We start from the raw sequence: 17,226 nt of genomic DNA on the forward strand, positions 1-17,226 counted from the left end.
TAGGGACAGCCCTGCATATTCTAGTGTCATGTTTATAACTTTGGGCACTACCTCGTATTTTTAGAAAATAAATAAATAATAATCTCAATATACATAATAGATACATCCTTCTACTAGATTAACTTGAATATACAAATATTTACTAGGTAGCATGCATATAAATATTATTTGAAGTTGTTTCCGTAGTTCATAATACCTAATTAATTCGATTCATTCAATAGATTCACCTGCCAAATACCAATGATATAAAATATATTTTTTAATGTATATGGATTTTTACATTTTTTAGCACCTATTTAAATAAATAGTACATTCAAGTATGCTGTATATATGAATGAGATGTGAATAAATTATGCGCATCTTCTTACTTTGTCGCGGCCACCTGTAAGAAAATGAGCATCGATAATACGCACCGCACAACACTAATCACTTAAGTGTAAACAAATGAAATACTTGCAAACGTCGCCGCAAACCAGGAATTGAACATAGTGACACGACGGACGCAGAAAAGAGTAAAAGACGACTAACCAACGAAAATGACTCGGTTACCCACTTACCCGCTGGACGACGACGACGACGACAGTCATCTTGACCAAGATTACGCTGTCGGTTTGGTCGGGTTTATATTATTATATACCACGCCTACACGGCTGGCGACCATAATAGTAACATCAGTATTTTCCGTCGGTCAGCCTTGAGAATAATATTTTCCTTAGGTACTTCGACATTATCCAATTTTCAACGGTTCTTGACCGTTTTCACGTCGCCATGCTAATGTATAATTATAGCGAGGGGTAGAGCATAAACATATTGGTATAATTTATTTATTTATTAATTATTCATTGATTCTTTAGTCTACAGCAGGCGTGTACACCAAAAAATATTTTACGGGGGGGTTTTAGTTGGTAAATTTTCCCACGTTTACTCTATAAAAACATTTATGTCAATCTGAATTTCAGAAACTTTCCTGAGAAACCCCCCTCCTGAGTATGCTCCTGGTCTACAAGGTAGAACGACGAAATTCTGATGATGATTATATCGTTTTCTGATGATTACACCAACACACAAGCCGGAGCCAAAATGAGACTAGCATTAGTCCCCCATTATATATATTTAACCTTTTACTATATAATTTATAGCCTTATAGGTTCCTCGTACTTATGGGAATATCTGGAATTCCACACGCCTCTACGACAGTTATTTCAAATATATTATATATTAAATTAATTTCCTCCCTCCAAATAAATAAGTAGGGATATAAAGACGTCTAAATAAGTGAGTCGAAAAAGTAATATTATAATAATAATTGATCTTGCACCAGTTACTCATAGCAACGAGAATATTATGAATTTATTATAGTATAACAAAAGACTATTAAATCGACTTAGAAATATACCTAATTGATTGCTATTAGATAATTATTTTATTTTAGTAAATATCAGATTGTCTTAAATTAATGGAAAATGTTATTTATTTAAAACAAAAATAAAGTGATAAATAATATTAATATTTTCACATTAAAGGGATTCGATACCGTGGTTTTCTGTTTTTGTCTAACACACGCGCGCATAGTATTTTAGACGTGTTTTTTGCCAAACATACCAATTTATCTAATGAAGCGATAAGAATTCTGAAAACAGATTTGAATTTGTCGTCAAGTCTACCTGAAATCGACTTTTCCACATTTTTGATTTTATCCCCCAAATTCTTAAAAATTACATATTCAAAAAGAGTACTTAAAAATTCTACTACTTCAATTTTTGGAGAAGTCAAAATCAAAAAATGTACTGTACTACCATTCAAAGCTTCAAATCTTAACACCTATTTTTTTTTAAATTAAGTACAAAAATAGATGTACATTATTGGTCATTGTATATTTGAAATAATAAAAAGTGATATTTAAAACAAATATTATAATAAGTAATTGCTCGGACTATTAAGATAACATTCTTATACAATCTAACATGCACATTGAGTGAGGTTTTTATATCAAAAATTCAAAAATGTTCTTTTGTCTTCAGACAAAAAAAAAAATAATCTCATATACAAATTATTTTGTAAAAAATATAGGGGATGATGTCCTACTTTACTGAAAATAGACATTGGAGAATTGTCCATTTACCCTTCCACAATTCCATCTATATTGATGTTACAAATTAAATATAATAAAACTATTGTTCAACAATAGGTGTGTAACTTATTTTATTTAGATTATCTAAAATGAAATGCTCCATTACTACTTACAATATACAGTTGGACAACTCAGTGAACAACTGGAATTACAACAAGTAAACTAAAATGAGCTCATTTCCAATCTATATAAAAATAAACCAGTTGACAGAGGTACAGACGAGTTGTCTCCAAAGGAAACTCGATTTTGTTCTGACTCCAGAACCATTAATTTTAAATTCTGTGGTGGAAGTCTTCTCATGCTGTACAATATCATGACTCATATAGTCATATGAACAACTTTCTAATCATTTCAAATGACAATAAATACATTTTAAATGCCTACAATTAATATTTAATTCTTCAGATAAAAAAATCTATAATTTTAGATTGAATTATATTAGTGATAATCTCGGCAATAATCAAATCTATAATAACATTATAATTAACATAATAGTTTCATTTACCCATAAAATATCAACTTAAGGATGTACAATTGTAATACCTAATTGATCACATAAACATAAGTCATAAATACGAAAGATAAAATGTTAAACATTCATTTGGTGAATCATCCACTTCAGTTTCAATACTACTTTAAAATGTTTAGACACATATTTGTATAGGTATTTTAAGCTTTTACATAATACTTTAAAGAACTAAGCTACTAGAAAACTTTCAATTCGAATATTTTATAAATTATTGTCATCTACTTTCAAAACTTAAAATATTAGAAATTTTAAAAATAATATTATGAATATATACTGAATTCTGTATAATCATTAAATAAACCATTTGCATGCTTCATTTAACTAAAATAATATAATACTATTAAGTAACCTAAGCTATACTACCTACCTAAAAAACCACATAGATACAGGCGTAAACATTAAATTAGTTATTCAATTAAATGTCAAGAATAAATGATCATCAAATAAAAGGTTAATTGAGCACGACCAAGTATGTCAATTGCACACTATTTTTCAACTAATTGAAAAAATATAATGATTTAGATGCTATTATTATCTCTCAACTATAGAAACTTTTTAACCATTAAACATTATTAACATATATACCTAGGTATATATATTTTATTCAAGGTGCCAGAATTTTTTTAAATATTCATTAATGTGAATACCTTCCAACTGTAATATTATAATAGGTATTTTGTTGTTTTACGCATGGTAACAATAAATAAAATTAAATATTCAACAGTATTTACATATAATGACAAGCAGACAAAAGTATAGATTAATAAGTTATTACATACAATATAAGCCTGATAATATATTCAAAATTAATAAGTTATAATAGGTATAGCATTATAGGTACCAAAATACTCATTTAACTTCAATACTATAAGATATTATATGTACCTAATATAAATTAATAATTTTAGGTAAAACATAACATGAATTCAATGAAGTTAATGCAGTTATTTTTTATTTTTTACTCATTAACTATATACCTAGGTAGGTAATAATATGTTAATGACAATACAATAATGAATTATCTATATTCATACATACATTATTATTTATTTGTTTTATTGATATGTATATTTATGTATATTCCTAATACATTAACATTAATACTGATTATACTCCCATGAATTTTAAATAGTAATTAAGATTATGGTAATTATGATAAACAGGTGTTTACCTATTTCCAATTAATCATATGTAATAATGACAAATAAAAACATTAAACAGGTACCTACTACCTACTATTAATCCATTTTTAATTTATTTATACATACAAATCTGATTACTCTATAAAATTTTTAAAATTCTTAAAATATTCCTATCAAATGACATTGTAAATAAAATCAATGTTTATACTAATAGGTATAATTCAGTGGAATATTTTTGTACCTAATTTTTTTTGTAGAGAGCAGACATCAAAATACAATGAAATCATATTGATAGCCAATACAATGATAAAATAAAATTATTAGTCGTAAAAAGAAAGAAAGGGCCATGTAGTTACACTGTTTGTATCATCTGTCCCCGTTTACTATAGTAAATACACCACTGTTACCTATACAATATTAATGTTAATATTTATTTATATTTACATTAGTAGGTATGCGCAATAATACCTTATGTTTTACAATGTATTTTTTTTAGTCAAATCTAGTTAGTACTTTTGTACCTATATAGATCATTCAAAATCAAATCTAATTATTTAATACTAGTATTTATGTTTTCTCCTTTTGCAACATACAAGGACAGTACAGCACCAAAAGGTGATTACGAGAATTGGTTTTGCTCAACTAACAAATAGGTACCTAAACGGGAATTATATTTTAAACTCTGTGGATACCCACACACAAGCGATAGCAACCCCATGTTGTAAAGGTAGTTATAAAAAGTAAATAGTAAGAGTTATAATAAATTGATGGCGGTACTTACAGCTGCACGAATATTTCGGCGATAATTCAGAAGCCAATGCACAACACGATCGGACCAAAAAAAAAAAACAAAAAAATCAAATAACAAAAAATGCAAAATAAGTACACAAATAAAAATCGACAAAAATGGTTTATGAGTAATATGAAACTTAACAACATGAACAACTAAAACAACAAGTAAAAACAACCACCGCAACAGCAGCGACCACTACAACAATTGTTATTATGGGATACAAACGATAATACGCGACGGGGAATCCAGCTTTCGCGCGACGAAAACGGACGGACGACACAGACGTGTTCTACGTATTCACCTGAGGAAGTGTCGCGCGCAAAACGCGTCGTCACCGACAATACAGCGTACACTGAGCACTGTACGCCGAAACGCAGCCGACAACGGAGCGATTCGCTATTGGCGGCGGCGTTGACGACGATCGTTTCGTGCGGAAGTCGCGTCGTTTTCGTGCGCGAAAAACAACGGTTCGCCGGACGTGACAGTTTACTCACCGCTCCTCTGCATCTTGAGGCGATTGCGGTCGGGAAACAACGGACGCGGCGATGAATCAAACGAGACGACTGGAAAACGGGAGAAAAATTTTAAATTTTAAAAATCCGCTCGTCACATTATCAACTATATCAAATATCGACGACGGTCGGACGGTTGTACCGGATGGGCGAACGGGGAACGCGGGACGAATGCCCGCCGTGAAACGACAACAACTTCGTTTTTTATTCTGTGGTTGAACAACCTCGTGCGGGGGCAGGTGGCGGTGCGATCATGGAAAAGAAAACGGTTTGGTGGCGGGGAATCAGAATATCGACCGGTGGAATACGAAAACATTACAGTCGTCAGTCCCGTTCGGATCGAATTTGTCACGAATCTATATATTTTCTCTACAGCTTCCTTTATGGAGTATTGATCGTAATTCGTGATTCGCAGAGTAATAAGAATAATTCTCTTCGCCACTCAAAATAATACTAATTTCATCTGAATTTTTTTTTTTTAGGTTAACAGGACGTAACTCGGTTATCTAGTTTAGCAAGCTATGATAAAAAAATTTTAGCGATAACATTTTCGTCATGATAAAATATATTATAGTATTATAATATTATACTCCAAAGACAATTGTTTTGTCATGGTTATCGTAAATTTTACATATTGTATTTTGCATTCCGTATTCACTATTCACCATTCATTTTTTTTTTAATCGTCGTGCTAAGTAATCACTGGCCACTACTCATTACTCAGGCAATTATACTATTCTGTGATTATATCTTAGATTCTTAGTCTGTGAAGTTGTCATTTCATTTCGGGATACATAGATTGAATTTCGAGAGTTCCGACCGTTTCGCCGATATGAACAGTTTGCGATTATTCAGACGTTTATCCAGCACCGTGTCGCGCTCCAGCAAGAACGAACGCGCCATCGTTGTCACTGATGATGCGTCAACCATAGTGTGTTATCATCCGGAGAGTTCTTTCCCATACGAGTGCACCAAACCATTACCAGTCAACAAAGTGCAGGACAACTCAGTGTTAAAAGTTCAAAACAAAGACTTTGTGCATGAAGTATTCAGTAAGCCCAATAATGAAATAGTGCAACAAGAACTTATGAAAATGACGTACACCACAAAACACCGATGGGTGCCACCCAAAAAATGGAAAAGAAACTTTGCTCATCAAAAACTTGTAGACAGAGAATATTTATAATCTGATATAATTATGTTTATTGTTTTTAAAAGCAAACTAGGCTCATGTTTTTAGTATAAGAGTATACAATATAAAATTGTTTTGTAATGATTTTTTGAATAAAAATTGTATAATATCAAGGATTAAAATTATTGTAAGTTACAAAAAATGATCTTCTTTTACTTCCAACTGTAACAGAAAAACAAATTTGTATTATATTTTAATAATACAAACGACAGTTATAAATCATATTTAGTAGTTTTATATGCAAATAGTCACCTTAATAAGTCAGTTAAGGATGGTACAACTGGCGGAATAGTTTGACAAACTTTTGGTTGATTCGATGGTTTCTTAAGTTTTAAATTACGATGCTGTGGGAATGTAGGCATCAATTTAGGATCACATGCTAAAAATGTAAATTGTATGTTAAATAATATTTAAGAAGTGGTAAACTATGAAAAAATATGTTGTTATATACAGTTAAAATTGTATATAATAACATAAGCAATTATATAAGATAATTACGCAATGGTGGTTCAACAAAGTAAGAGCTTTGAAGACATTCTTCAGCTGTTGCTCTTCTGCTCGGTTCATACATAAATAAAAAATTTAAAAGACGAATCCCAGCGTCGGATAACCATGGAAATCTAAGTAAAAAAAATTTACATTTTCTTTAGAATGTTCATAAATACAAAAAATTAATTAGTGAGCATGTATATTTGAGATGTTAAATACTTTGGTCTAATATTATTGTATGGCTGTGGTCTCAATGTAAAATTTTTCAGTGCTGGTAATGTGTCAATTTCAGGCCATATTGAAGCGTTGGGAGTGCCAAGAAGTTGACATATCAAATCAAGTTGATGAATCTCTGTACGGCCAGGTAATAACGGCTTGTGAACTAAATTATAAGATAATTAAATAATCAAATTTTTTCTGAAATAAAATAACAATAAAATAAATAGCATACGCAAAAGCTCAGCAAAAATACATCCTGTTGCCCACATATCAATAGCTGTTGTCAACTTAGGAGATCCTAATAAGACTTCAGGAGCTCTGTACCAAAGTGTTACGACTTTGGCTGTCATTTTCTTTGGTGGCACACCAAAAAAACGAGCCAATCCAAAATCAGCTTAAAAACAGAAAAAATAAATATTAATTCTTATAGCTTATGTACAAAATGTTCAGTTAATTTATATTTACCTATTTTTACACATCCTTTGTCTGTAATCAATAAATTAGATACCTTGAGATCACGATGAATAATGAAATTTGAATGCAAATACTTAAGTCCTTTCAAGAGCTGTAAAAATATACATTTTACTTGAGACTCAGTAAATGGAGTAGCCATGTTATCTAATAAACTGGACAAATCATGTTCGCAATACTCCATTGACAGAAATATACTAAAAAAAATAAATGATAAAACATATAATTAAAGTCAAAATATTATAATAATACAGATATAAAACTAAGACCAAACATTTTGTAAATTGATAAATATAACATTCTTGAGATACTCTGCAAGATTATTCCATCTCAGAATACAGAGTGTAACAAATAGACCTAACAAATGAAATAACTTTTGTTCTAATCAGGGCCGGATTTTAGCTTTTTAACACTAGAGGAAAATTAAAAAAATACGCGCATCTCAGGAAAATTACCAGAATTAGTATTTTTTTTTTACGAAAAATCAAGCACACTCACACAGTATTATGAGGACCAACATTTACAAAACCTTTTGCAATATACTGGATCAATAATTTATATACTACAAATAATTTAAAGGATTTTAACTTAAAAATGAAACATTTAAAATTTTAAACTAATCAAGTAATAGTTTTAGAAGCACTTCTTAATGGTGTATTTAGCTTTCTATGGTCAATATTTCTAAGTTTCAGGTTTAGAATAAATAATATTGATAATAATAACATGTATGAATTATTTATTAACGAATCTAAATTAGGTATCCATTGCTTACTTTTAATATAAAAAGCTTTATGTAAAAGAACAATATTTAATTTACAACATAACCATATTAATATACACTTTTCATTTTAGATTCTGAGTGGAACGATGAATGTATTGATTTTACAATGATGTGTGTTTTTTTTGTGTCTGTCATCACCTTTTAGGACAGTTAAAGTGCTTGGATTTACTTCAACAGTAACTTTTCTAAGAGAAAAGTGAATCTAGTTGGTACTTTGGGGGGATCAAAAGTAAAAAATTCCCAATAGTTTTCAAAAGCGCCTTGAAAAACAAAAGAAAAATTAAGGAAAAACGGGAATTTTTACACAAAATCTGTTTTCAATAAAATCGGTTTTGGTTTTTGGTACAACTCTAAAACAAATGACCGTAGGTACATACAATTTTGACTGAATGTTTATATTAGCATTTTCAATACACCATAATATTTCTCAAATATTTTGATTTATTTTGAGCTCTTTACGGACATTTTCAGTTTCCATTTTTTTTTTTTTCTATAAATATCAATAAAAAATTTTTTTTGTTGGTTAAAAAGGCTTGAAAATTTAATAGAAGGTTCCTATTATATTGTTTCAAAGACAGATGAAAAAAATTAAAAATTCATAGTCACAATTTTTTTTATAAGCATCTAAAGTTCAAATATTGACAAAATACGTAAAAATGACGAAAATTTGCAAATTATTTTGAGTTAGAAATTTATGAAAAATTTTCTTTTTAAATCTAAGATTTGAAAATGTAATACAAGATTCTTCATAACATTATCTACCTTTTTTAAAAAAAAATTGTCTACTAGCAAATCAAATTAAATTTTTATGAGCATTCGAAATTCATATTTTTACAACATTTGATATTCGCTCAATTTCTCATGTAACAATTTTCTAATTTTGTTTTAATTAAAAAACGAATGACTGTAGATACTTGAAAATTTCACTGAATGTTTATATCAGCATTTTCTATAAACGATAACATATTGAAAATAATTTGACTCTTTTTGTGCTATTTACAGACATTATCAGTTTTACATTTTTTTAGTTTTTTTTTCTATAAATATCAATAAAGTTTTATCTGTTGGGCCAAAAAGTGTAAAAAATTAATACAAGGCTCCTGATATATTGTTACAACAGCAGTTGAAAAATATTAAAAATACATAGGCACAATTTTTTTTATAAGCATTTAAAGATTGAATTTTGACAAAATTTATGAAATTTAAAATTGAATAATTATTTTGTAGTTAAAAATTTATAAAATGTTCAACTTTTATATCTAAGGCTTGAAAATTTAAAACAAGATTCCACATAAGTAGTTTATTCTGTTACCAAAAAATCTAAAAAAATACACAAGCACAATTTATTTTATAGTCATTTTAAGTTCAAATTTGGACAAAATTACATATTAAAAAACCTAGAATAACTATTTTAGTTATTTTGTTGTGATTGTATAATATTATTTGTGGGTACTAGAAACTTCTGAAGTATAAAATTATATATCTATGATACTATCACACCAATACGGTTTGTTGTTGATGGTTATACATTGTTATAGCGTTATAGCATTAATCATTATAGCGTTATAAGTACCTAATGGATATTGTGATATGATTAATTTGGAATTTATTACAGGTACCTATTATAAGTCAATTTATTTTTTTAATACCATAGATTAGCATATAATATGTCTAATACCTAGACTGACAAACCGTCTCCGCTCAGAATCGTTTTTCTTATACAGTGATATTATATCATTGAATTCAAATTTAATACTATCCATTATACAGTGACCCACTTCTAACCTACTGTACTGCAGAGCGACATCCACTTACCCACCTTTTTAATATTTGTTTCAATCAAAACTTAATATGTATCTAGGTATGGAAAAAATACAATGAAACAAAAATGTGATTATGTACTGAAAATTGAAATATTATGATTATAACATGATAAAGAAATTTACTTTATCTATAACTTATGGATTAAATGTATACCTATACTAAAATATCTTCATTTTACCTTCTACATTTTATAAATTTCCAAAATAATAAGAACCCAGTCATCTATTTGATATCTTGAACTATAAAAATAAAGTAGATTAAAAAAAATAGTTTATAAACTAACCAAATAGAATATAAATTTCCTTTTAAATTATTTTAAATTTTAATATAATAATATGTAAAACACAATTTTTAATCTGACTTGTGCTACATATCAATAGGATAGTATTTTTGTTTTAATTATTAAATTATGTTGTATATTTTTATTTAAAAAGCAAACATAAGTAACATGTTATATTTCATTTTATGTTCATTTTAATTTATCTAGTGGCCATGTTAATATTTATAAAAAGGCATTTGTTAAATATAAAGACTTTTATAAACCTATGAACATGTAATTTAATAAATAATCTGAAAACAATTAAATCAGTAGTACCTAAGTAACATTTTATGTAGTACATAATTTTATGCAGCACCTATTTGAAAAAATATATAGTTATTAATTTAAAATTATATAACAATGAATTACAATTAATAGTGCCATTTTCAAGATAAAGTTTTAAATAACTATCTACATAATATATTATATGTAAGAAAACGATGTCATTTACCATACTTTATTATGTCACTAATCGGAGTGTACATTAATCTATGATGGACCAATAGGCGTGTACACTCCCGCTGACAGTTGCGGACGGATATTTCCGCAGCTCTGTGTACCTATTTCATAATTGTCCCTTTTAATTTTTAAATCAATGTTATTAGTTATTACTTATCTCGATTAAAAAGAAAATTATTTTATTTTATTCGCATACCCAATATTACACATTTCCTGTAAAATATTATTTTGTACCTAGTTTTGACTTTTGTTATAAAGTCCATTTTCAATTTTCAATTTATAAATTTAAAACCTTAAAAATACGCCCTCGAAAATTATACGCCTGGGGACTAGTGGGGGACTTCCTCAATCCCTCTCTAGCCCTGGTTTTAATCAATATTTAAAAAGTTTTATCTATAGACGCTTAAACTTCACATTCACATATAGTAATATATCATAATATTTAATTTTATATTCTGAGCAGAGCGATTAATGTATTGATTTTACAATAATGTGTTTTTTTTTTTTTGTGTTTACACGATAAGTAGTACATATAATGCTTCAATTTCCAATTTCAGCATTTTTTCCAGTTGGTGCATTGGGGAGATAAAAAATTTTAAATACTCAGTAGTTTTCAAGTGCTGGGAAAAAATAAATAAAGAAAATGGGAATTTTAACGCAAAATCAAATTGGTGTAACTCTAAAAAAAGATGACCATAGATAAATTAAATTTTAACTGCATGTTCAAATTAGCAATTTCTATAGACCATAAAATTGTCAAAATATTTTGACTCATGTTGAGCTGTTTATAGGCATATAAAATTTTCCCTCGGTCAAAAACTTGTAAATGTAATATTAGATTCTTCAAGAGTTGTTGTAAAAGGAAATTTAAAATAAGTTCAAAATAGTTTTTGATGAACGTATGACGTTAGAATTTTGACAAAATTTGTAAAAATCACAAATATTTCCAAATTATTTTGAATTGGAAATTCATAAAAATTGAATACATGATTCCTCATGAGTTTTTCTACCTTTATCATAAATGTAATGTCTACCGGAAAGCCAAATTAAATTTTATGAGTTTTTAAGTTATATAGCATTGGGCTCACTACATTACTCGATTTCTCATAAAATGATTTTCTCATTTTGTTGTAATTCAAAAACAAATTACCGTAGATACTTGAAATTTACACTTTATATTTATTTAATCATTTTCTATACTTGATCAAAATTTAAAAAAAAATTTGATTTGTTCTACGCTGTTTGAGGACATTTTCAATTATTATTTAGTTTCTTTTTTCTATAAATCTCAATAGAATTGTATTCGTTGGGTCAAAAAGCTTTATAATTAAATACAAGGGGCTCCTCACGCATTGTTACAAGAACAGTTAAAAATAATGAAAATATATGGGGAAAATATAAATGTAAACAACATTTGTAAATTGAAAAATGTTGCAGTTAAAAATGTATAAAATGTTGAATTTTTATAGCTGAAGAATGAAATTGTAAAACAAGGTTCCGTATGAAGTTAATTCTGTTTTCCAAAAAATCTAAAAATATATAATATAAACGCAGTTTTTTTTTCATAATAATTTTAAGTTCAAATTTGGACGAAATTAGATATTAAACAAAGAATAACAATTTTAGTTTTGTTGTAATTTGAAAATATTATTTGTGGGTACTTGAAACTTCTAAAGTATATTATTATATTAAAATATGATAATATACAAATAATATTAATTCAACTTATCAGCTACTGTATAAACAATAACAACATAAATATAATATAAAATATAAAAATTTTAATAGCTAAGTACGTATTAAAATATAAATATATTTTTTTTAAGTTACTACTTTTCATATAAATTAATCTTAATTCAAAAAATTAAAAAAAAAAAAACCATTTGCCTCAGATAAACGTTATTAGGATAAAAAGTTTTCTCGAAACAAGATTTACAAATTGGTTATTTTTAGTATTAAAAATAAAGTTATATTATACGTGTGGCACAAGTCAAAAAACTATAATATAAAAAATATTGATTAGAACAAAAATTATTTCATTGACAGATCGTCTTTCTGTTACATTCCCTAAGTAAATAATAAATAATTTTAAAAATTGCATTAACAACATACCTAATTGTATTTATTATTATACTCAATGAATTTACTTATATCAAAATTTGTAAATTAAATTTCATCAAATATCATTGTAACCACATTTGTTTTAATTTTAATAACAATTTTCATAGATATACTGTTTTGCTAATATCATTATCAAACATTTTCTAAGAACAGATTATTTCATTATATAGGGTGAACAGATAAGTTATTTTCAGGGAGTCAAAACGGGTTTGAACCCGGGTCGTAAAACCCGGGTTACCCGCAAAAAATTTTACTCGGGTTTTAACACGAAACCCGAAACCCTTTAAAAATTGTACCCGGTTTTTAACACGAAACACACAACCCATAAAAAGTTGTACCCTGTTTTTAACACAAAACACAAAGCCCGCAAAAAATGTTACCCAGTGTTTAACACGAACCACGAAAAAAATTTACCCGTATTGCAAGGTGCAACATGAAACATGAAATCCTCAAAATTAACTTAACTGTATTCACTAATAATAACTAATATAATATTAAATTATAATTATCTTTACCCAGAGGCCAGATTGCCAGAACCCAGTTATTCTTCTCTACTTTCAGGACATAGGGGTAATTAGTTAATTTGGAAAGACTTATTGAATTTAATATTTATTATTGTATACCTAACCGACTATAAATTTTAATATGACAGACAAGTGACAACAGTACCTATTCGAATTCGGGACTCAGGTATTTTAAATTATAACTAGTATAGTGTTGATTGTTGACCAAATGCTATTTGGCATTTTATATCTACATTTGTATGTAGTGAGGGGAGGCCTTAAAAAATACGGCCTTTGGCGTATAGACTTTTTTTCAGTTCAATAATAAGGTAGCGCCGGTTATTAGCTAGGCTGCCACTGCGGATGAAGTCTAGTCACGCCTACTCAAAATTCAAAACCCACAAAAGTGTAACCCGGTTTTAAACCCGAAACCCGCAAAAAATTGTACCCGGTTTGAACACGAAACCGAAACCCGAAATACTTTAACCCGTTTTGACTCCCTGGTTATTTTACAATAATATCTTGGTCACAATAATGTGTTGTTATTCCTCAAATAGTTATCATCAGGCTTTGCACCCCAACGTAATCGAAACCCGATTAACCCAAATAAATAGTATAATCCAAAACCTGTATATACAAAACCCATTGAAAAAATTAACACCCAAAAAAATACCCAAATAACCCGAAAACTGAATTTCCATTTGGGTTTACCGGAAACCCGAATTATTGAAAATTAAGTGGCATATCAATTTGTATGTATTTTTTGCAACTAATGCGACTAAGAAGATATGAAGATAGTAGTGTAAGTGTGTAAAGGATAACTCAATTTTTTTTTTGCAACTAAACAATAATTAATTAAAAATTAAAAAAGACCTTGATGCTAGATGATTGTTTTATTTCATTTCACAATATTCAATAATAGAATAAGCTAGAACTTTCTTCTGTAGAAAAAGGACAGAGTAAGTACTAAGTAATAAGTAATAAGCTAACAACTAATAAGTATTAATAATTTATTTTTATTTTTAATATTTTTCATTATGTTTACTTTAAATATAAAATCAGATTACTATATCAAATTTGCATTGAAAATCTCATATTAATTGATATACAACATGGGGGTTTTTTTTTTAAACACCCACATTAACCATAATTAACTCGAATAAATTTTCATTTAACCGTAACCAGAAAAATGTATTAACCTGATACACCCAAATTCAATAACCCAAAATTTCTTTCAACATCCGAAACCCGAAAAAATGATTACGGCGCAAAGCCCTGGTTATCATAGTACAAAACTATGACTTTTATTAAAAAAAGAATAGTATTTGCCAGGGGTTATCCTTAGGATCTTTAGTGGAATATTGTTCAATATTATTAAAAATTAATTGTGCCAATGAGGACCCCTCTTTTGATGATAATTTGTTCTAATGTTCTTAAACACTGTTAATAACTCTTAAGTTTAATATATGCGTTTTAATTGCTTACTTAATAACTGTTAAATAAATTGTAATTCTATTATTTACATATAATATTTTATATTTCTCAATTTTCTACTATTCTAATATTGTACTGTACTTTAACTATAGGGGCAACCCGTATATTTTGTAATAAATAAATTATACTAATATCTGTTGATTATGTGCGTCAGTCTCAAAGTTTAGATTTAAACACACCTTTACGCATTATATATTAAGTAAATACTAAATAGTATTTATTAGCAAAGAAAAATATAAAATTTACCGATGGACAAATAATGGAAGAATATTATACAATTTATTATTATGCTGCATAACGCATGAAGTCATATAAATAGTATACCTAAGCAAATAGTGGTGGATTACCAGATACTTGACATTTTTAATGTGGCTCACTTGTTAAAAAATGTCGATGACCCCTGGTATATCCAATACAATCATGTTTACTTAAATATTTACCTGTCTAAACTTCTGCCCACTAAGACTTCTTGTAGGCGAACGATATTCTCATGATCACATTTCAATAATAATGATATCTCACGAAGTGCACTCATTGGTAATCCTTCCTTTTCATTTTCCATACGAACTTTCTTCAATGCAACAATTTTTTCAACTGGTGATTTTGAATCCTTTGCACGATCTTATGAACAATTTAAAATAAAGTGCAATTGACTAACAAAATATAATATAAAGTCTACTATTACTTTATCAGTCACCAAACATAGTTTATGACTAGTGTACTAAGACCAAATCAAAAATTATTATGGTATTGATAAAATAATAGGTACATTTTACTTACACACAACGCCATATGTTCCTTCACCTATGCGATTCAATTTTTCAAACTCGGCAACAAATCGACAACGTCCAAGCTAAATATTTACAAGAATTCACAATTAAAAATAATCAAAATAATAATAAATATATATATTAAAATTATGCATGCTCAAAAGTCAAAATGTATATTCCACTAATCGATCCCTACATATTTATATAAATAAAAAATAAATGTTAACTTAAAGCGGCACATACACAATTCGTTTCACTTGAAGTGTCCTGAGTATTCAAATAAGTTCTGTCTAATGTGGTAGGAAACTGAAAGACTGTTCAGTTAAAGTCAAGTCATGAAATAATCAACCGCATTGAGTTGCATAACAATCAGTTGTTAAATTACTGCGAGTGTTTCTGCATTCTTAAATCCACTTTACATATAAAACCGTAATTTTAAGTAAGACAGAGCTATACGGATCGTGTATGGGACGCTTATGATTGTTATAAGGTATGAATAATACTAACAAGGTCTTTTTCAGGAATTGGCATAGGTTTAAGATCACGAAAAGAATACAATGATCCTGAAAGCATTACTGGGCCAGTAGGATCATAATCTGCCAATACTTGTTTTGATTTCTTAATGCCTCCACTTTCTACAGTTTTTTCTTTTTTGCTTTTTTTCGAATGCTTTTCTAAAAAATGGCACCAAACGTTAAAACCAAACAATTTATGATATTATTATTAGAATTATTTATTTAATTGTACAGGATTCCCTGTGTAAATTTAATGTAAAACGCACTTTTAGATTTTCCCATGTTGATCGGTCGATTGTTTGAACTATTAAATGAGAGTTAAAATACCAATGTTAACATCCAATTGTAACTAGTAAGTCGTACCGAAGACTAATACAGAACTATATATATAAGTTACTAACTAATATATAAGTTTTAAACGTGAAACATATCACACCACAAGGTACAAACAAAATATTTTTTATTGTGATAAATAATATGATTTTTGATTGAGGACTGTGATGTTCGGCGTTACGAGTTTCCGACGTTCGGGACAAAACGCCGATTGTTGTTACTTGTTATCATCAGAAAGCAAGTGTGCCCACAGAACGGAATAAAATTACCGGTGTCACGGTGTATATATTAATTTTATCTAAATCATATCATAGAACAATACGTTCTATGGTATAGCTGAGAGAGAAAGAACATAAAGTAGAGAAAGAGCCTCCATAAGGAATTGAAATTCTGAATACATTTTACTGAATCGCGGAAAAAAAGCCCAGAAATAGAAATAGAAATGTTAACACATGTATACTCTACTCCTAATGACCTAATTAGTAATTATCATATACGTATAACAAAATATAATAATATATTAATATATTATATATTATAATGAAATTAATTATTAATTGTTAATTGTATTAAATATAGATTGTAAATCAAATAAAAATATAAATATGAACACAATATTATGTATACGT

The 17,226-nt window shown here is 28.2% G+C and overlaps 3 protein-coding genes across 6 annotated transcripts in view; 1 reads left to right on the forward strand and 2 right to left on the reverse strand.

The window, feature by feature from the left end:
• Window positions 1-5,247, reverse strand: part of LOC100159522 (septin-7) — a 27,441-nt gene extending 22,194 nt beyond the window's left edge. Inside the window, exons 1-2 of one of the 4 annotated variants that reach the window (XM_008182277.3) lie at window positions 5,090-5,247; window positions 4,584-4,585 (exon numbers count right to left, since the gene is read on the reverse strand). In XM_008182277.3, the coding sequence (XP_008180499.1) occupies window positions 4,584-4,585; window positions 5,090-5,102 (15 nt within the window). In that variant the 5' untranslated portion in view covers window positions 5,103-5,247. Of the gene's footprint in view, window positions 1-368; window positions 383-453; window positions 503-4,583; window positions 4,586-4,820; window positions 5,027-5,089 lie in introns of those variants that run through there. The other 3 variants (XM_029487397.1, XM_008182276.2, XM_016802350.2) reach the window with 3 other exon arrangements.
• A 166-nt stretch (window positions 5,248-5,413) lies between these two features.
• LOC100168416 (39S ribosomal protein L42, mitochondrial) lies at window positions 5,414-6,412 on the forward strand. Its single transcript, XM_016802354.2, has 2 exons — window positions 5,414-5,523; window positions 5,590-6,412. Exon 2 carries the CDS (start codon window positions 5,940-5,942, stop codon window positions 6,291-6,293), a length of 354 nt encoding a protein of 117 aa, XP_016657843.1. The 5' UTR covers window positions 5,414-5,523; window positions 5,590-5,939; the 3' UTR covers window positions 6,294-6,412.
• LOC100162876 (cyclin-dependent kinase 10) lies at window positions 6,285-16,778 on the reverse strand. The gene is made up of 10 exons (XM_008182278.3): window positions 16,531-16,778; window positions 16,257-16,423; window positions 15,760-15,832; window positions 15,420-15,600; window positions 7,473-7,675; window positions 7,240-7,401; window positions 7,008-7,170; window positions 6,798-6,919; window positions 6,552-6,678; window positions 6,285-6,461 (listed from the first exon to the last, which is right to left on the reverse strand). Exons 1-10 carry the CDS (start codon window positions 16,544-16,546, stop codon window positions 6,452-6,454), a joined length of 1,224 nt encoding a protein of 407 aa, XP_008180500.1. The 5' UTR covers window positions 16,547-16,778; the 3' UTR covers window positions 6,285-6,451.
• Window positions 16,779-17,226: the final 448 nt, after the last annotated feature.

Source organism: Acyrthosiphon pisum, chromosome A1, assembly GCF_005508785.2.
Source record: "Acyrthosiphon pisum isolate AL4f chromosome A1, pea_aphid_22Mar2018_4r6ur, whole genome shotgun sequence".
Lineage (NCBI taxonomy): Eukaryota > Metazoa > Arthropoda > Insecta > Hemiptera > Aphididae > Acyrthosiphon > Acyrthosiphon pisum.